General features: G+C 42.9%; 1 protein-coding gene across 1 annotated transcript in view; it reads left to right on the forward strand.

Annotated features, from left to right (window-relative positions):
* LOC128688810 (uncharacterized) overlaps positions 1-21,612 on the forward strand; it is a 117,274-nt gene that overhangs the window by 43,612 nt on the left and 52,050 nt on the right. The window contains exons 8-9 of the mRNA XM_070085673.1: positions 4,901-5,131; positions 12,432-12,436. Of these exons, the coding sequence (XP_069941774.1) occupies positions 4,901-5,131; positions 12,432-12,436 (236 nt within the window). The remainder of the gene's footprint in view (positions 1-4,900; positions 5,132-12,431; positions 12,437-21,612) is intronic.

The raw sequence follows: 21,612 nt of genomic DNA on the forward strand, positions 1-21,612 counted from the left end.
CTTGTTCATCTGCTATCCTATTCTCCGTCTTACTCTTAATTCTTTCAATTATAACTCTACCATACACTTTACCAGGTACACTCAACAGACTTATCCCCCTATAATTTTTGCACTCTCTTTTATCCCCTTTGCCTTTATACAAAGGAACTATGCATGCTCTCTGCCAATCCCTAGGTACCTTACCCTCTTCCATACATTTATTAAATAATTGCACCAACCACTCCAAAACTATATCCCCACCTGCTTTTAACATTTCTATCTTTATCCCATCAATCCCGGCTGCCTTACCCCCTTTCATTTTACCTACTGCCTCACGAACTTCCCCCACACTCACAACTGGCTCTTCCTCACTCCTACAAGATGTTATTCCTCCTTGCCCTATACACGAAATCACAGCTTCCCTATCTTCATCAACATTTAACAATTCCTCAAAATATTCCTTCCATCTTCCCAATACCTCTAACTCTCCATTTAATAACTCTCCTCTCCTATTTTTAACTGACAAATCAATTTGTTCTCTAGGCTTTCTTAACTTGTTAATCTCACTCCAAAACTTTTTCTTATTTTCAACAAAATTTGTTGATAACATCTCACCCACTCTCTCATTTGCTCTCTTTTTACATTGCTTCACCACTCTCTTAACCTCTCTCTTTTTCTCCATATACTCTTCCCTCCTTGCATCACTTCTACTTTGTAAAAACTTCTCATATGCTAACTTTTTCTCCCTTACTACTCTCTTTACATCATCATTCCACCAATCGCTCCTCTTCCCTCCTGCACCCACTTTCCTGTAACCACAAACTTCTGCTGAACACTCTAACACTACATTTTTAAACCTACCCCATACCTCTTCGACCCCATTGCCTATGCTCTCATTAGCCCATCTATCCTCCAATAGCTGTTTATATCTTACCCTAACTGCCTCCTCTTTTAGTTTATAAACCTTCACCTCTCTCTTCCCTGATGCTTCTATTCTCCTTGTATCCCATCTACCTTTTACTCTCAGTGTAGCTACAACTAGAAAGTGATCTGATATATCTGTGGCCCCTCTATAAACATGTACATCCTGAAGTCTACTCAACAGTCTTTTATCTACCAATACATAATCCAACAAACTACTGTCATTTCGCCCTACATCATATCGTGTATACTTATTTATCCTCTTTTTCTTAAAATATGTATTACCTATAACTAAACCCCTTTCTATACAAAGTTCAATCAAAGGGCTCCCATTATCATTTACACCTGGCACCCCAAACTTACCTACCACACCCTCTCTAAAAGTTTCTCCTACTTTAGCATTCAAGTCCCCTACCACAATTACTCTCTCACTTGGTTCAAAGGCTCCTATACATTCACTTAACATCTCCCAAAATCTCTCTCTCTCCTCTGCATTCCTCTCTTCTCCAGGTGCATACACGCTTATTATGACCCACTTCTCGCATCCAACCTTTACTTTAATCCACATAATTCTTGAATTTACACATTCATATTCTCTTTTCTCCTTCCATAACTGATCATTTAACATTACTGCTACCCCTTCCTTTGCTCTAACTCTCTCAGATACTCCAGATTTAATCCCATTTATTTCCCCCCACTGAAACTCTCCTACCCCCTTCAGCTTTGTTTCGCTTAGGGCCAGGACATCCAACTTCTTTTCATTCATAACATCAGCAATCATCTGTTTCTTGTCATCCGCACTACATCCACGCACATTTAAGCAACCCAGTTTTATAAAGTTTTTCTTCTTCTCTTTTTTAGTAATTGTATACAGGAGAAGGGGTTACTAGCCCATTGCTCCCGGCATTTTAGTCGCCTCATACGACACGCATGGCTTACGGAGGAAAGATTCTTTTCCACTTCCCCATGGACAATAGAAGAAATAAAAAAGAACAAGAGCTATTTAGAAAAAGGAGAAAAACCTAGATGTATGTATATATATATATGCATGTGCGTGTCTGTGAAGTGTGACCAAAGTGTAAGTAGGAGTAGCAAGATATCCCTGTTATCTTAGCGTGTTTATGAGACAGAAAAAGAAACCAGCAATCCTACCATCATGCAAAACAGTTACAGGTTTTTGTTTCACAGTCATCTGGCAGGACGGTAGTACTTCCCTGGGTGGTTGCTGTCTACCAACCTACTACCTATATATATTTATATATATATAATATATATTATAAATATATATATATATATATATATATATATGTGTGTGTGTGTGTGTGTGTGTGTGTGTGTGTGTGTGTGTGTGTGTGTGTGTGTGTGTGTGTGTGTGTGTGTGTGTGTGTATGTATGAATATGAAACCACCCCTGGAACTTTACTGGGGACCGTCATTCTTAGAGAAGATAATAAAAGTGCCTCATGGAAAACTCAATATTCACCCCAGAGCTGCTTGAATATTTTCTAAACCAACCACCTCATATATTCTATGTTCTATGTAAACTTCATTAATAGACAAAATACATTGACAGAAAACACAAACATGAATTCATTTGTACAATATACCAAAGATTATGAATCTCCTTCAGCTCCTCCAAAGCCCCAGTAGGCAGCAAGAATTTCCTCTCTGGATGGCCATGCAGAGGCGCTGGAGCATACAAGTGGCTGCCCTTGGGTCCCTGGTGGTGTCGATGAGTCTGTAACCCAATTCTTTAAGGAAATGTGTTGGATTTTTTCCCCATGATCCTTAGGTCCCTGGTCCCACTGGGACAAATTGATACTGTTGGCTTATGTCTCTGTACTTGCTGATCTTGTACTCCTCCCTGTGATCAGCAGCTCCTCCCTGTTGCCCGACACTGTGACTGATGTAGGTGTCAGCCAGTGTCGACTCACTTAGTCCCATGCTAAGAGCCTGCCATTCTTCCAAGTATAGATGGTGATCCCATTAGGGCGGTTTGCTGGGTAGTGGGTATTGTTGGCTGCTAGTGATCGGGGCTCTCTCTCGGCGGGGCATCCAGCTGTAGCAAGGGTTCTCTTTATGATGTCGTTGACCTCATTGTGTCTTGCATGCCAGACCTTGATTTTGGAACAGTTAAGACCATGTAGACCATATTGGTCGGCTTGTACATCGTCGCAAACACGCTGGGGCAGCAAGGCGGACAGCCGCTGCAATACGGAGGGTCTTAGGGTCGAGGCGTATTCCCATTGCCAAAATGGAAACTGTTTGGAGGAAGTCCCTGGAGTGAGGTGCACCCACAACTTGGAGACGGCCAGTCTCCCTGCCTGATGTTATATCCCAAAGCATGTTGGCAAGCACCTTTTCTGCGATGGAGACAGTACTGCACTAGGTTTTAGTGCTGGAGCGGAAAGAGTCTCCCATTCAGTGATGGCACTGGAGTAGCTGGGGTGCTGCATTACTGAACCCCAGGAATATATATATATATATATATATATATATATATATATATATATATATATATATATATATATATATATATATATATATATATATATATATATATATATATATATATATATATATATATATATATATATATATATATATATATATATATATATATATATATATATATATATATATATATATATATATATATAAATATATATATATATATATATATATATATATATATATATATATATATATATATATATATATATATATATATATATATATATATATATATATATATATATATATATATATATTTATATATATATATATATATATATGTATATATATACAGCAAACAATACCCACAACCCAGCAAACCGCCCCGACGGGATCACCATCTATCCTTGGAAGAATGGCAAGCTCTTAGCATGGGACTATACCTGTGTGTCCACACTGGCTCACACCTATATCCATCACAGTGTGGGGCGACAGGGAGGAGCTGCTGACCACAGGGAGGAGTACAAGATCAGCAAGTACAGGGACATTAGCCAACAGTATCAATTTGTCCCAGTGGGATCAGAGACCTTGGGATCATGGGGAAAAAATGCCACACGTTTCCTTAAAGAATTGGGTTCCAGACTCATCGACACCACCAGGGACCCAAGGGCAGCCACTTTCATGTTCCAGCGCCTCAGCGTCGCCATCCAGAGGGGAAATGCTTGCTGCATACTTGGTTCACGTCCAGCCTCGGAGGAGCTGGAGGAAATTCATCATCTTTGATACATTGTGCCATTGTATTCATGTTTATGTTTTTTTTCTGTAAATGTATTTTGTTTATTAATAAATGTTCACATAGAATATAAATATAGGGGGTGGTAGGAGAAGAAAATATTCAAACAGCTCCGGGGAGAACCTTGAGTTTTCCCTGAGGTACGTTTATTGTCTTCTCTGAGGATAAGGGTCCCCATTCCAGCTTTAGAGGTGGTACTTCCCTATATATATATATATATATATATATATATATATATATATATATATATATATATATATATATATATATATATATATATATATATATATATATATATATATATATATATATTTATATATATATATATATATATATATATATATATATATATATATATATATATATATATATATATATATATATATAAATATATATATATATATATATATATATATATATATATATATATATATATATATACATATACATATACGATATATATATATATATATATATATATATATATATATATATATATATATATATATATATATATTTATTTATATATTTATTTATTTATTTATTTATTTATTTATTTTGAAATAATATCTCGCCCTTAAATGATGTTTCTTATCGACATCAATGAGAGAACTCAAATCTCATCAATCTACCAACGCATTATATAAGAATTATAAACGAGAAAGATAAATGGCTTATTATACATATTTTATTTACAAAAAAATGATTAACATGGTTAAGCTGTTTGTCTAATCGAAACCATTGCGAGAACCAGTAAATACTCAACAACTGGATGTTCCTTGCAGGTTGCTGGAGAGTTCAGGTCTCTGGAAGATGCCGGAGATGCTAGTGGTGGTGGTGGGACGGAGGTATGAAGCAAAGTCTGTGTTACTTCACTATTTATTCCGCAACACTATTCATGCATTCTACTTGGCCTTGGAAGACATTTCCCTCAATGCCAAACAACACAACCATAACACACGCCTACGGCTCATAATAGAAAGAGGTATTTACATGAAGAAAAATATGTTTTCATTACGACGAGTTTTACCAGAAATATTATGATCAACTGTGGTTGATACTAAAATCATATATTGCCGTTAGTTTCCGAGTTACATACATCCCGACCAACACAGTTTGTTGAATGGAAGTCAAATGGATCTAAGTATTCTGAACTATGTATTCGTAATAATATCATTCATATGAAGAGTTAGTTTCACAGAACCTTTGGGTTCTTTGAAATGTTGGTGAGGTTCCATGATATCCTCCCAAAGAGTCCTAGAGATAGAGAAAGAAAGAAACAGATTTACAGACACAGAGGTGGACAGAGAGACATACAGAAAGAGAGACAGAGAGAGACGCCCATGACCTAGACATTTTTTAATGAAAAATGACTGGGACTGTAGAGGGAAATCTGTACTGAAGGACTTTGACATATCTTTGACATACCCAACTTCTTAACAGGTAAAAGTATCATCCCCGCCTTCCATGGTAAGGCAGCAACACCCTTCACACTGACAGCTGTAGTGCCTCAAGGCTCTTGCCTTAGCCCTATACCCTTCACTATATATGTCAGCGACCTCCCCCAACCTGAACACAATGATAACATCATCACCCAATTTGCAGATGTTATCCATGTAGTCTCATCAGCCCCCATCTCTGGTGCAAACAAGCTCAGGAGAGCACTAGAGAAAATGAATGAAGAACTACGGAGAACAGCTAAGTGGGAGAAAAAATGGAGAATCACAATAAACCTAGCTAAAGTTCTCAGAGGCACCAATGGCTGCTTCGCATCAACCATAGAAGACAAAAGGGGTATTTCCATCAGAGGTTCACGTATCGCTATCAGAAATCCAAATAAGATCCTGGGTTACGAGATCGACAAATTACTCCACTCCACATCCCACATAACCAAAAAAGTGAACCTAGCAAAAGCCCGACTCGGCCAGCTCTTCCGATTCAATGTAGCCCCCTCCCACAACAAGAAACACCTGTATAAGATGATCAGACCTCTGCTTGAATACCCTTGCGTTCCCTTGTCACTAACAACGAAAACCAACATGCTACAGCTCCAAAGAGACCAGAACAGAGCCCTCCGCTTAATCACTGGCACAAGATTTACAGACGGAACCAGGACGGAAGACATGCACGTACTGCAGAGAATCACAGCAATTAATGTTAGGCTAGACAAACTATAGAAGAGATAACTATATTAGATAAGTTTAGATTTAGAAAGGACACAGGTAAGTATTGGTTTGGAAATAGGGTAGTTGATGAGTGGAACAGTCTACCTAGTTGGGTTATTGAGGCTAGGACTTTGGGTAGTTTCAAATTTAGGCTGGATAAGTACATGAGTGTGAGGGGTTGGATTTGAGTGAGACTTGCACATCTGAACTTATTTCTTGGGTAGCATTGAAAATTGGGTTGGTCAAATGTTTTGTTAGTGGGATGAATTGTAAAGGACCTGCCTAGTATGGGCCAACAGGCCTGCTGCAGTGTTCCTCCTTTCTTATGTTCTTATGTTCTTATGCAGGAACTCTATATACCAGACAGAACCCACCCCAACCATCGAACACTACCGATTACACCATCAACAACCCCGCCCTCCCCGCAGATTGCAAAGAATGAACCTCCAACAAAAAGTCCGACGCTTCATTCACAAGAACTCCCCTCGACCAAGAATCCTAAGTAACCTCCCCGAGGAATTAGAAGAATGGAAACCACAAGAACCATTCTATGTCCAATAACATGGATGAACGCTCCCCAATTTTGGGTGACCTACTTCTGTCAATCAACACCTTACAACTAACCTTGTAACATCTGCAAACATCTTACTGCAGGACACCACCTCAGAAACTGCTTAGCCAACCACTTCAGGGTTAGCAACCAACCTCCACCAAACGACCTGCAACTACCAACTACCACCTGCAGCAGCAGTCTTACGACCGACCTCTTGCGCGGAAAAAAAACTAAACACAATTGCAAACAGAATGCATCCTGCCAACGCAGTTGCACACCGGTATATAGTTGGTATAACAGCGTGCAGTTGACGGGCAGGAAGTATACCTATTTTATGAATTCAACTTTTTCATGAATAACACAACATGCACACACAATAGTTCAAATTGCGCCAAAGTGGTTAGGCCACTTACCTGTAAAAAACCCAACCTCCCCACCACCCGCACAGCCCTTTCCCATATTTCCATTCTAACCCATCTTTCTTCTTTCCCCATCTTACCAAAGCTCTGGTCAGAACCTCACCTCATATCTCCGATATTGAAGACTCTGCTAAAGTAACAGTTTACGAGAAATTGGCGCCAGATAAGTTATAAGTCCCTTAGATTAATTAGAACCATTTGCAAAATCTGTGCGTCTTTATCTGGACACCCTGCTATACCGTGGTTATGACAATGCAAGGAAAATAAGGAAAACCATAGAAGACTTATAAACAAAAGACGTAAAAGGAGTAATCAGTACCTTAATCTAAGAACAGCTGTATGACCCTGGTAGGTTTAGGGCTTCCTTTTGATTATAATAATAACAATAATTACTCTAAAAATAGATGAGGCGCAAAAAATGACAGCATTGTTACTGGTAGGTGGGACCCACCAGCTGAAGTATGTCATGTCGAGGAATTGGGGCAAGAGATTAGCAAGCAGGTTGTTAAGATGTCCTCTGTACTGAGTCCATAATGCTACTGTGTTTGACAAGTAAAATATAAATTTTAAAGAGTAGCAGAAAGTTGAGGAATTAGACATGTTCAAAATTTTAGATGTCTTTATTTGTAGATATGTCACCATTCAGTGGCTTCTAACGTCTACTATTTATATCCCTGTATTGCAATGGTAAATTATAAGTTGCATTGCACGGTTCTCCGGTCTGTCCAGAAGTTGACGATAAAACGGAGAAGGCAGCGACGAAAGTGTGTGTGAGCTGACCAGCATTAGTAATACAGCCTCTAATGTTGGCAGACAGACTTGTTCCTTATGATAGCGTACAGCTTGATGATAGGCATGAAAGATGAGTCCTTTTGAGGCATGTAGAAAACTAGGGTGTAGCTGTGTGTGTGTGTGTGTGTGTGCGTGTGTGGGTGTACTCACCTCACCTATTTATACTCACCTATTTGTGGTTGCAGGGGTCGAGTCTTAGCTCCTGGCCCCGCATCTTCACCGGTTGCTACTGGGCCCTCTCTCTCCCCGTTCCATGAGCTTTATCAAACCTCGTCTTAAAACTGTGTATGGTTCCTGCCTCCACTACGTCATTTTCTAGGCTATTCCACTGCCTTACAACTCTATGACTGAAGAAATACTTCCTACTATCTCTCTGACTCATTTGTATCTTCAACTTCCAATTGTGGCCTCTTGTTTCTGTGTCCCCTCCCTGGAACATCCTGTCTTTGTCCACCTTGTCTATTCCACGCAGTATTTTATATGTCGTTATCATGTCTCCCCTGACCCTCCTGTCCTCCAGTGTCGTCAGGCCGATTTCCCTTAATCTTTCTTCATAGGACATTCCCCTTAGCTCTGGAACTAACTTTGTCGCAAACCTTTGTACTTTCTCTAGTTTCTTGACGTGCTTTATCAAGTGCGGGTTCCAAACAGGTGCTGCATACTCCAGTATGGGCCTGACATACACGGTGTACAGTGTCTTGAATGATTCTTTACTAAGGTATCGGAATGCTGTTCTCAGGTTTGCCAGGCGCCCATATGCTGCAGCAGTTATCTGATTGATGTGTGCTTCCGGAGACATGCTCGGTGTTATACTCACCCCAAGATCTTTCTCCTTGAGTGAGGTTTGCAGTCTTTGGCCACCTAGCCTATACTCTGTCTGTGGTCTTCTGTGCCCTTCCCCTATCTTCATGACTTTGCATTTGGCAGGATTAAATTCGAGAAGCCATTTGCTGGACCAGGTGTCCAGTCTGTCCAGGTCTCTTTGAAGTCCTGCCTGGTCCTCATCAGATTTAATTCTCCTCATTAACTTCACATCATCTGCAAACAGGGACACTTCTGAGTCTAACCCTTCCGTCATGTCGTTCACATATACCAAAAATAGCACTGGTCCTAGGACCGACCCCTGTGGGACCCCGCTCGTCACAGGTGCCCACTGTGATACATCATTACGTACCATGACTCGCTGTTGCCTCCCTGTCAGGTAATCTCTGATCCATTGCAGTGCCCTTCCTGTTATATGCGCCTAATGCTCTAGCTTCTGCACTAATCTCTTGTGAGGAACTGTGTCAAAGGCCTTCTTGCAGTCCAAGAAGATGCAATCAACCCACCCCTCTCTCTCGTGTCTTACTTCTGTTATTTTATCATAAAACTCCAGAAGGTTTGTGACACAGGATTTGCCTTCCGTGAATCCGTGCTGGTTGGCATTTATACTCTTGTTCCGTTCCAGGTGCTCCACCACTCTCCTCCTGATAATCTTCTCCATAATTTTGCATACTATACACGTCAATGACACAGGTCTATAGTTTAGTGCCTCTTTTCTGTCTCCTTTTTTAAAAATGGGAACTACATTTGCCATCTTCCATACCTCAGGTAGTTGCCCAGTTTCCAGGGACGTGTTGAAGATTGTGGTAAGTGGCACGCACAACATATCTGCTCCCTCTCTAAGGACCCACGGGGAGATGTTGTCCGGTCCCATTGCCTTTGAGGTATCGATGTCCCTTAGCAGTTTCTTCACCTCCTCCTCATCTGTATGTATGTCGTCCAACACTTGTTGGTGTATTCCTTGCTGGTGTCCCCATCTGGTCTGTCCCCCCAGAGTCCTTCCTGTCTCTATTGTAAATACTTCCTTAAATCTCGTGTTGAGCTCCTCACATACCTCTTGATCGTTTCTTGTGAGTTCTCCACCTTCTTTCCTCAGCCTTATCACCTGGTCCTTGACTGTTGTCTTCCTCCTAATGTGGCTATACAGCAGTTTCGGGTCAGATTTGACTTTCGATGCTATGTCGTTTTCATACTGTCGCTGGGCCTCCCTCCTTATCTGTGCATACTCGTTTCTGGCTCTTCTACTAATCTCCTTGTTTTCGTGGGTCCTATGCCTCCTGTACCTTTTCCATTCTCTGTTGCACTTAGTTTTTGCCTCCCTACACCTTCGGGTAAACCAAGGACTCGTTTTGGTCTTCCTATTATTTCTGTTTCCCTTGGGAACAAAACTTTCCTCTGCCTCCTTGCACTTTGTTGCCACATATTCCATCATCTCGTTTACTGATTTTTCTACCATTTCTCTGTCCCACTGAACCTTCTGCAGGAAGTTTCTCATACCTGTGTAGTCCCTTCTTTTATAGTTTGGCCTGTCCCCTTCAGTTCCTGTTACCTTCTCCACTTGTAACTCTACTATATAGTCAAAACTCAGAACCACGTGATCGCTAGCTCCAAGGGGCCTCTCGTAAGTGATGTCCTCAATGTCTGAACTGCTCAGGGTGAACAGGTGTGTGTGTGTGTGTGTGTGTGTGTGTGTGTGTGTGTGTGTGTGTGTGTGTGTGTGTGTGTGTGTGTGTGTGTGTGTGTGTGTGTGTGTGTGTGTGTGTGTGTGTGTGTGTGTGTGTGTGTGTGTGTGTGTGTGTGTGTGTGTGTGTGTGTGTGTGTGTGTGTGTGTGTGTGTGTGTGTGTGTGTGTGTGCAACATATAATAAGAGATAATGAGTTATCAGTGGGTAAAGGCAACAACAGAATATACAACGTCATCAGATGCCGAATCAGCAGGGGAAATGCAAGAGGTTTATCGAACAGGAATCAGCTTTCGCAGGCACCATGGCTGTTCTCCAGCCGTCATCGAAGGGGCCACACTGCTTTTATCTGCGAGACATCAGGGGATTTACTGCTCTTTGCGCGCGCTCACGGACACACACACACACACACACACACACACACACACACACACACACACACACACACACACACACTGGCTAGAGTGGCCAGAAGAGCTCATGCATGCAGGGCAAAGCTCCTGATCATGGGTGACTTTAACCACAAGGAGATCGATTGGGAGAACTTGGACCCACATGGGGGCCAAGATACATGGAGGGCTAAGATGATGGAGGTGGTACTGGAGAACGTCATGTACCAACACGTAAGGGACACTACAAGAGAGAGAGGAGAGGATGAACCAGCAAGGCTGGACTTAGTATTCACCTTCAGTAGTGCAGATATCGAGGACATCACATATGAAAGACCCTTTGGGGCCAGTGACCATGTGGTTTTAAGCTTCGAATACACAGTAGAGCTACAAGTGGAGGGAGAAGCAGGAAGGCCAGGACGAATAAAGCCAAACTACAAGAAAGGGGACTACACAGGAATGAGGAACTACCTGAACGGGGTTCAGTGGGACAGAGAACTGGCAGGGAAGCCAGTTAATGAGATGATGGAATATGTAGCAACGAAATGCAAGGAGGCTGAGGAGAGGTTTGTACCCAAGGGTAACAGGATTAATGAAAAAGCCAGGATGAGCCCATGGTTTACCCAAAGGTGCAGGGAGGCAAAAACAAAGTGTGCTAGGGAATGGAAGAAATATAGAAGGCAAAGGACCCAGGAGAATAAGGAGAACAGTCGTAGAGCCAGAAACGAATATGCACAGATAAGAAGGGAGGCCCAAAGAAAATATGAAAATGACATAGCAGCGAAAGCCAAATCTGACCCGAAACTGTTGTACAGCCACATCAGGAGGAAAACAACAGTCAAGGACCAGGTAATCAGGCTAAGGAAGGAAGGAGGAGAGACAACAAGAAATGACCGTGAAGTATGTGAAGAACTCAACAAGAGATTCAAAGAAGTGTTCACAGAGGAGACAGAAGGGACTCCAGAAAGACGGAGAGATGGGGCACACCACCAAGTGCTGGACACAGTGCACACAACCGAGGAAGAAGTGAAGAGGCTTCTGAGAGAGCTAGATACCTCAAAGGCAATGGGGCCAGATAACATCTCCCCATGGGTATTGAGAGAGGGAGCAGAGGCGCTATGTGTACCCCTAACAACAATATTCAATACATCTATCGAAACAGGGAGATTGCCTGAGGCATGGAAGACAGCAAATGTAGTCCCAATCTTTAAAAAAGGAGACAGACATGAAGCATTAAACTACAGACCAGTGTCACTGACATGTATAGTATGCAAAATCATGGAGAAGATTATCAGGAGAAGAGTGGTGGAACACCTAGAAAGGAATGATCTCATCAACAGCAGCCAACATGGTTTCAGGGACGGGAAATCCTGTGTCACAAACCTACTGGAGTTCTATGACATGGTGACAGCAGTAAGACAAAAGAGAGAGGGGTGGGTGGATTGCATTTTCTTGGACTGCAAGAAGGCGTTTGACACAGTTCCACACAAGAGATTGGTGCAAAAACTGGAGGACCAAGCAGGGATAACAGGGAATTCACTACAATGGATCAGGGAATACTTGTCAGGAAGACAGCAGCGAGTCATGGTACGTGGCGAGGTGTCAGAGTGGGCACCTGTGACCAGCGGGGTCCCGCAGGGGTCAGTCCTAGGACCAGTGCTGTTTCTGGTATTTGTGAACGACATGACGGAAGGAATAGACTCTGAGGTGTCCCTGTTTGCAGATGACGTGAAGTTGATGAGAAGAATACACTCGATCGAAGACCAGGCAGAACTACAAAGGGATCTGGACAGGCTGCAGACCTGGTCCAGCAATTGGCTCCTGGAGTTCAATCCCACCAAGTGCAAAGTCATGAAGATTGGGGAAGGGCAAAGAAGGCCGCAGACGGAGTACAGTCTAGGGGGTCAGAGACTACAAACCTCACTCAAGGAAAAGGATCTTGGGGTGAGTATAACACCAGGCACATCTCCTGAAGCGCACATCAACCAAATAACTGCTGCAGCATATGGGCGCCTAGCAAACCTCAGAACAGCATTCCGACATCTTAATAAGGAATCATTCAGGACCCTGTACACCGTGTATGTTAGGCCCATATTGGAGTATGCGGCACCAGTTTGGAACCCACACCTAGCCAAGCACGTGAAGAAACTAGAGAAAGTGCAAAGGTTTGCAACAAGACTAGTCCCAGAGCTAAGAGGTATGTCCTACGAGGAGAGGTTAAGGGAAATCAACCTGACGACACTGGAGGACAGGAGAGATAGGGGGGACATGATAACGACATACAAAATACTGAGAGGAATTGACAAGGTGGACAAAGACAGGATGTTCCAGAGATTGGACACAGTAACAAGGGGACACAGTTGGAAGCTGAAGACACAGATGAATCACAGGGATGTTAGGAAGTATTTCTTCAGCCACAGAGTAGTCAGTAAGTGGAATAGTTTGGGAAGCGATGTAGTGAAGGCAGGATCCATACATAGCTTTAAGCAGAGGTATGATAAAGCTCACGGCTCAGGGAGAGTGACCTAGTAGCGATCAGTGAAGGGGCGGGGCCAGGAGCTCGGACTCGACCCCCGCAACCTCAACTAGGTGAGTACACACACACACACACACACACACACACACACACACACACACACACACACACACACACACACACACACACACACACACACACACACACACACACACACACACACACACACACACACACACACACACACACACACACACACACACACACACACACACACACACACACACACAGAACTGGCAGGGAAGCCAGTTAATGAGATGATGGAATAGGTAACAACAATGTGCAAGGAGGCTGAGGAGAGGTTTGTACCCAAGGGAAACATGAATAATGAAAAATCCAGGATGAGCCCATGGTTCACCCAAAGTTGCAGGGAGTGTTGAGAAATGGCATTACCAGTTAAGTTTAAAGAGTTTGTACTTAACTTAGAAAGACAACTCATCGCCTGCACAGCCGCCCCTGCAGACGAGGTCTTGACAAGCTGTCGAAGTCATCTCTCAACGGGCTGTCAAGAGTTATCATTTGTAAGATTATAAATTACCCCTAGGGGGTGTTATGTCAGCATATTTCATTCACTGATGACTGACAAACTTACTTGTGTGGACTCAAAAGTCCGCCCCTTACTGCCGACTATAGGTTGATTACAAACTCCTTGCGACTCAAGAACTGCGCAGTCCCCCGTACTACAAGAAATTCGTAACCTACCTTGCTCTTGTAGCGTGAGCTATGGTGTTCTTCACACCTTCGACAGATATTGGTGACTTGATAGAAGCTGAAGTGTCCTTGGATGTCCACGTCTTCCATAGTCTAGGAATACGCACACTGGTACACTATGTTCCACAAGATTTGTCTTTGTTGTTCACAATCTTATCACTAAAGAAGCTGATCACACTTCTCTTAAGTGTTTATTGTGTTTTATGAGACACTTTGTTCACACTAACGCACAGATCGTTCTTTGTTGGTTATCCTGGCGTCACTGTCACTCTCAGTAGAGTCAAAAGTAATCTGAAGATGCCACAGCACCCCACGCCGTTACTGCCCCTTGCACAAAGGAAAAGCTGACATAGTACTTTTGCTTCCTTGCCACTTCCTCCATGAGGCAAAGCAGAATGTTTGATTCTTGCTGTCTTAAGCATAGACAGCAATGTCCACTATCTTTACTATGGTAATAAAGTGGGAGCAGGATTTTCCTTAATTGTCCTGCTAAAGTAAGAGATGTACTGTCTCTTATTAAAATACACTCTGCGACACAGGACCGCACGGAGCGTCGAGCCACGTCACATGCTGGTACTGCATCTGGGGTCAATTACTCGCTGTAGCAGTAAACAAGATATTTACCCCTTCTGAGAGGGCTGAGGTTCGCTGCAGGTGAACTATTCATCACTTAACATTACTTTGATTTTCTCACTCGCCACCACTGCTGCTTGTCTTTTCTGAACAGCTTCAGTCTGTGTGGTTTCTGGAGAATCACTAATTTTGTTTTCAACACTGTGTAATTCTAAAGGTACTAGTTTATTTATTGTCCGCTTATTCACTACACCTTTGCTCAAAACATCAACTGTCCTGATGATTCCATTTGCATCAGGATATATGGTCACAATTTTTCCAAGTGGCCATTGGGACCTTGGACCATCATTGTCAATAATCACTATGTCACCAGGTCTTAAGGACTTATGATTTTCAGGAACACCAGCTCCATAGAAGTGTTCTCTCAATGAGGTGAGATAGTCTTCTCGCCAAATTTTCTCCCAATGTTCAATCACTTTATTAAGGTGTTTGAATTTACGTCTGAGTTGCTCAGGTTCGAAAAAAGAAGGATCCTCTATGATTTCTTTATCATTCATGGGAGGAACAGGTTCGAGCCTTCTGCCATGGAGTACGTGAGATGGACTTAACACTTCTAAATTGTCCAGATCATCGGTAACGTAAGTTAGAGGTCTGTTGTTGACTCTGTTTTCTATTTCAGTCACAACTGTACGGAATTCTTCTAAGTCGATTCTTTGACGATGAAGAGTCTTCCTTTAACAACTTTTTACAATGCCGATCATTCTTTCATAAAATCCGCCGTGCCATGGAGATTTAGGATGAATGTATCTCCAACGACAACTACGTTGATTCAGCATCTGTTGTACTTCCGGTTGATCAAAGATCTTGCTTATATAAGCAGCACCAGCAACAAAGTTCGTTGCATTATCTGAAATCATCAGTCTGGGACATGCCCTTCTGGCTGCAAACCTTCTGAATAATTTGATAAAGGTTTCAGCAGACATGTCAGTGGCTACTTCTAGATGTACTGCTCTAGTTGTAGCACAAGTGAACAAACAGATGTTCACCTTAATGGGAACTTTGTCAACTGTTTTGGTTAAAATTACTGGTTCAGTGTAATCTACACCTGTCACCTCAAATGGAGTGATATGACAAACTCTTTCAGAGGGAAAAAAACAATATGTTGAGAAATGGCATTAACAGTTAAGTTTAAAGAGTTTGTACTTAACTTAGAAAGACAACTCATCGCCTGCACAGCCGCCCCTGCAGACGAGGTTTTGACAAGCTGTCGAAGTCATCTCTCAACGGGCTGTCAAGAGTTATAATTTGTAAGATTATAAATTACCCCTAGGGGGTGTTATGTCAGCATATTTCATTCACTGATGGCTGACAAACTTACTTGTGTGGACTCAAAAGTCCGCCCCTTACTGCCGACTATAGGTTGATTACAAACTCCTTGCGACTCAAGAACTGCGCAGTCCACCGTACTACAAGAAATTCGTAACCTACCTTGCTCTTGCAGCGTGAGCTATGGTGTTCTTCACATCTTCGACAGATAGCGGTGACTTGATAGAAGCTGAAGTGTCCTTGGATGTCCTCGTCTTCCATAGTCTAGTAATACGCACACTGGTACACTATGTTCCACAAGATTTGTCTTTGTTGTTCACAATCTTATCACTGTAGAAGCTGATCACACTTCTCTTAAGTGTTTATTGTGTTTTATGAGACACTTTGTTCACACTAACGCACAGATCGTTCTTTGTTGGTTATCCTGGCGTCAGTGTCACTCTCAGTAGAGTCAAAAGTAATCTGAAGACGCCACAGCACCCCACGCCGTTACTGCCCCTTGCACAAAGGAAAAGCTGACATAGTACTTTTGCTTCCTTGCCACTTCCTCCATGAAGCAAAGCAGAATGTTTGATTCTTGCTGTCTTAAGCATAGACAACAATGTCCACTATCTTTACTATGGTAATAAAGTGGGAGCAGGATTTTCCTTAATTGTCCTGATAAAGTAAGAGATGTACTGTCTCTTATTAAAATACACTCTGCAACACAGGACCAGGTAATCCGACTAGGAAAGGAAGGAGGAGAGACATCAAGAAATGACCGTGAAGTATGTGAGGAACTTAACAAGAGATTCAAAGAAGTGTTCACAGAGGAGACAGAAGGGGCTCCAGAAAGACGGAGAGGTGGGGTACACCACCAAGTGCTGGACACAGTACACACAACCGAGGAAGAAGTGAAGAGGCTTCTGAGTGAGCTAGATACCTCAGAGGCAATGGGGCCAAATAACATCTCTCCATGGGTCCTGAGAGAGGGAGCAGAGGCGCTATGTGTACCCTTAACAACAATGTTCAATACATCTATTGAAACAGGGAGATTGCCTTAGGTATGGAAGACAGCAAGTGGAGTCCCAATCTTTAAAAAAAGAGAAAGACATGAAGCGCTAAACTACAGACCAGTGTCACTGACATGTATAGTATGCAAAGTCATGGAGAAGATTATCAGGAGAAGAGTGGTGGAACACCTAGAAAGGAACGATCTCATCAACAGCAGCCAATATGGTTGCAGGGATGGGAAATCCTGTGTCACAAACCTACTGGAGTTCTATGACATGGTGACAGCAGTAAGACAAGAGAGAGATTGGTAGGTGGATTGCATTTTCTTGGACTGCAAGAAGGCGTTTGACACAGATCCACACAAGAGATTAGTGCAAAAACTGGAGGACCAAGCAGGGATAACAGGGAAGGCACTACAATGGATCAAGGAATACTTGTCAGGAAGACAGCAGCGAGTTATGGTAAGTGGTGAGGTGTCAGAGTGGGCGCCTGTGACCAGCGGGGTCCCACAGGGGTCAGTCCTAGGACCAGTGCTGTTTCTGGTATTTGTGAACGACATGATGGAAGGAATGGACTCCGAAGTGTCCCTGTTTGCAGATGACGTGAAGTTGATGAGAAGAATTCTTTCGATTGAAGACCAGGCAGAACTACAAAGGGATCTGGACAGGCTGCAGACCTGGTCCAGCACTTGGCTCCTGGAGTTCAACCCCACCAAGTGCAAAGTCATGAAGATTGGGGAAGTGCAAAGAAGACCGCAGACGGAGTACAGTCTAGGGGGCCAGAGACTACAAACCTCACTCAAGGAAAAAGATCTTTGGGTGAGTATAACACTAGGCACATCTCTTGAAGCGCACATCAGCCAAATAACTGCTGCAGCATATGGGCGCCTGGCAAACCTCAGAACAGCATTCCGACATCTTAATAAGGAATCGTTCAGGACCCTGTACACCGTGTACGTTAGGCCTATATTGGAGTATGCGGCACCAGTTTGGAACCCACACCTAGCCAAGCACGTAAAGAAACTAGAGAAAGTACAAAGGTTTGCAACAAGAATAGTTCCAGAGCTAAGGGGTATGTCCTAGGAGGAGAGGTTAAGGGAAATCGACCTGGCGACACTGGAGGACAGGAGAGATAGGGGGGAGGGACATGATAACGACATACAAAATACTGAGAGGGATTGACAAGATGGACAAAGACACAATGTTCCAGAGATGGGACACAGCAACAAGGGGACACAGTGGGAAGTTGAAGTCACAGATGAATCACAGGGATGTAAGGAAGTATTTCTTCAGTCACAGAGTAGTCAGGAAGTGGAATAGTTTGGGAAGCGATGTAGTGGAGTCGGGATCCATACGTAGCTTTAAGCAGAGGTATGATAAAGCTCACGGCTCAGGGAGAGTGACCTAGTAGAGACCAGTGAAGAGGTGGGGGCCAGGAGCTTGGAATCGACCCCTGCAACCTCAACTAGGTGAGCACAACTATGTGAGTACACACACACACACACACACACACACACACACACACACACACACACACACACACACACACACACAAGCGCGCGGGCGCGTGCATGACTACATGACGGAAGGAATAGATTCCGAAGTGTCCCTGTTTGCGGATGATGTGAAGTTGATGAGAATTCTATCGGGCGAGGACCAGGCAGAACTACAGGGGGGTCAAGACAGGCTGCAGACCTGGTCCAGTAAATGGCTCCTGGAGTTCAACCCAACCAAGTGCAAAGTCATGAAGATTGGGGAAGGGTAAATAAGACCACAGACGGAGTACAATCTAGGGGGCCACAACCTACAAAACTCACTCAAGAAAACGGGTCTAGGGGTGAGTATAACACCGGGCGCACATCAAACAAATAACTGCTGCATCATACGGTCGCCTAGCAACCCTAAGAACAGCATTCCGACATCTAAATAAGGAGTCATTCAGGACCCTGTACACTGTGTACGTTAGGTCCATATTAGAGTATGCAGTGCCAGTTTGGAACCCCTCACCCAGCCAAGCATGTGTGGAAACTAGAGAAAGTGCAAAGGTTTGCAACAAGAGTAGTCCCGGAGCTAAGGTATATGTCCTACGAGGAGAGGCTAAAGGAAATCGGCTTTACGACACTGGAAGACAGGAGAGATAGGGGGGATATGATAACGACATATATAATACTGAGGAATCAACAAAGTGAACAGAGACAGGATATTCCAGAGATGGGACACAACAACTAGGGGTCACAGTTGGAAGTTGAAGACTCAGATGAATCACAGAGATGTTAGGAAGTATTTCTTCAGTTACAGAGATGTCAGGAAGTGGTATAACCTGGGTAGTGATGCAGTGGAAGCAGGATCCATACATAGCTTTAAGAAGAGGTATGATAAAGCTCGCGGAGCGGAAAGAGTGACCGGGTAGCGGCCAGTTGAAGAGGCGGGGCCAGGAGCTGTGAATCGACCCCCGCAACCACAACTAGGTGAGTACAATTAGGTGAGTACACACACACACACACACACACACACACACACACACACACGTCCATTTTTATTAAGGCGTTAACACTAACCACTTGTATTACACACTCATGCGAAGTCACGTAGTATTATAATACCTACGTCTGAGCAACGCAAGCTTTGACTTAAACCTTATCAGGGCAGTAAACCTTATTAGGGCAGCGGGTGAAGCCTTGTTCTGAAGGTCTATCACGTAATAAAAAAAAAAGAGATTTGTGGACTGTCTGTTTCATTTCTATTACAGTCCATCAATCTTGTACCCCAGGATGCTACCCCCCACACTGGTCAACTAGATGAACAGGGATCTAATAGGTGTTAGGAAGCATGCCCAACATTTCCTCCCATGCTAGAGAATGAACCACGGACACTCAGTTTCTGAAGCGAGTGCTTTGCCAGCCTAGCCACGGTACACTTGTTTTCATATTTTCCATGATTTCCGTCCTAATGAAAAATATGCATGAACCATCAGCTGGCTCAGTTATACGGACGCTTGTATTATACACTCAGATGTATATAATAATCACGCAAAAAGTGTTGAGATTTTAGAGGTATGGAAATTAACTTCATCTCGAAGACACAGCAGACTACTCAGAGCACAATTTGTAAATTCAAAATATCAAATAAAGATCTCTCTCACTCTTTATCTCTGTCTCTGTCTCTCTCTCTCTCTTCATAATGGTTGTACAGGGTTAGCTTATGAGTTAAACCATTTTTTCAAGCTGAGAACTGTTAACTAAGTCAGTTCATTTTAAAGCCCTTTTATTATAATGAGACATACTTATAGGAAACAAGACAAAGTTGGAATTATCCGTGGGCCAGCGATTTTATTTGGCCAACTGACTTTATTTCATCGATTCCATTATACTGTACTAACAAGTTCCAGACTTGAGTCATTCTAAAAATTAACGATCTCAGATGAAGTAATCTCTCGAAAAGTGTACAGTCTGTGTATAGTTGCTGTTTACTGCCCATCTTGTTGTGTAGAAGCTGTCTTCACGATGTGTGCAAAGTGGAGCAAAGAGTGGTTGGTACCTTGATAACAATGGGCTTGTACATAACTGAAAGACCGCACACATCCCTCAGGCGTTGAAGAATCTGATGAAATGTCCGAAATATCCAGGCTGAGTCCAGGCTCCAGGCGGGAATGAATCTTCTTGCTTTGTTATCTGTTCCTTCAGGGAGTCATAGATGAGATTGGAGACAGGCAGTCCTAGAAAATGAAGCATGCTCGAGGACTGAGTGCACATGAAGTAGATTTTCTATAATAATGGCTAAAGCACACTTCCCTGTGGAAAACTGACATCGACTGAGTGTCTTGTTGAGTCTGTCTCATTGAGAACTACTTCGCAGTTAATTAGTGATTAACTGCGAAGTAGTCATCTAAAAGTAGTTTTCAATGAGGCCTAGTCTAGAGCCACAGAATCCTAGAGCTCATAGTTTTACCAAGAATCCCTAGTGCTATACTCATTCGAGAGCGCTATCAATGTCCTGTGCTACTACACAGCTGATCTTGAATTCATCCAGTGACTGGCGCCACATAGTCTAGAGGGTTAACAACATATCAACTACACAGTAACTATCTTGGAAGTCATACTGACGGTCACAAAGAAGCGAGCGGTAGTTAAAAAAGGCAGTTACCTGCCATGAAATTATTGTTTCGAGAATTTTGCCAGTGATTGACAGGAGTGGCACTAGTCTGTAGTTGCTGATTACCATTCTGCTCTTTTTCTTGTGAAAAAGTCTACATTTGCCTCTTTCCACAGAGAAGGCCATTTACGAGGTGCTAGGCAGTGTTGATAGAAGCGAGTTAGAGGCGATTCTAGCTGGCCTGCACACCTACTCAGCAATCTTGGCCTAACATCTGTGCTCAAAACCATTTCTTGGTCCAAAGATTTAAGGAGATATACCTGCTTCTTCCTTATTGTCATCTCTGACAACTTTGACACAGTTCTCGCTGCTAGCAAAGGAGGTTGTATTACTGGATCAGGAAGTTATATATTAG

The sequence above is a fragment of the Cherax quadricarinatus genome, chromosome 16 (genome assembly GCF_038502225.1).
Source record: "Cherax quadricarinatus isolate ZL_2023a chromosome 16, ASM3850222v1, whole genome shotgun sequence".
Lineage (NCBI taxonomy): Eukaryota > Metazoa > Arthropoda > Malacostraca > Decapoda > Parastacidae > Cherax > Cherax quadricarinatus.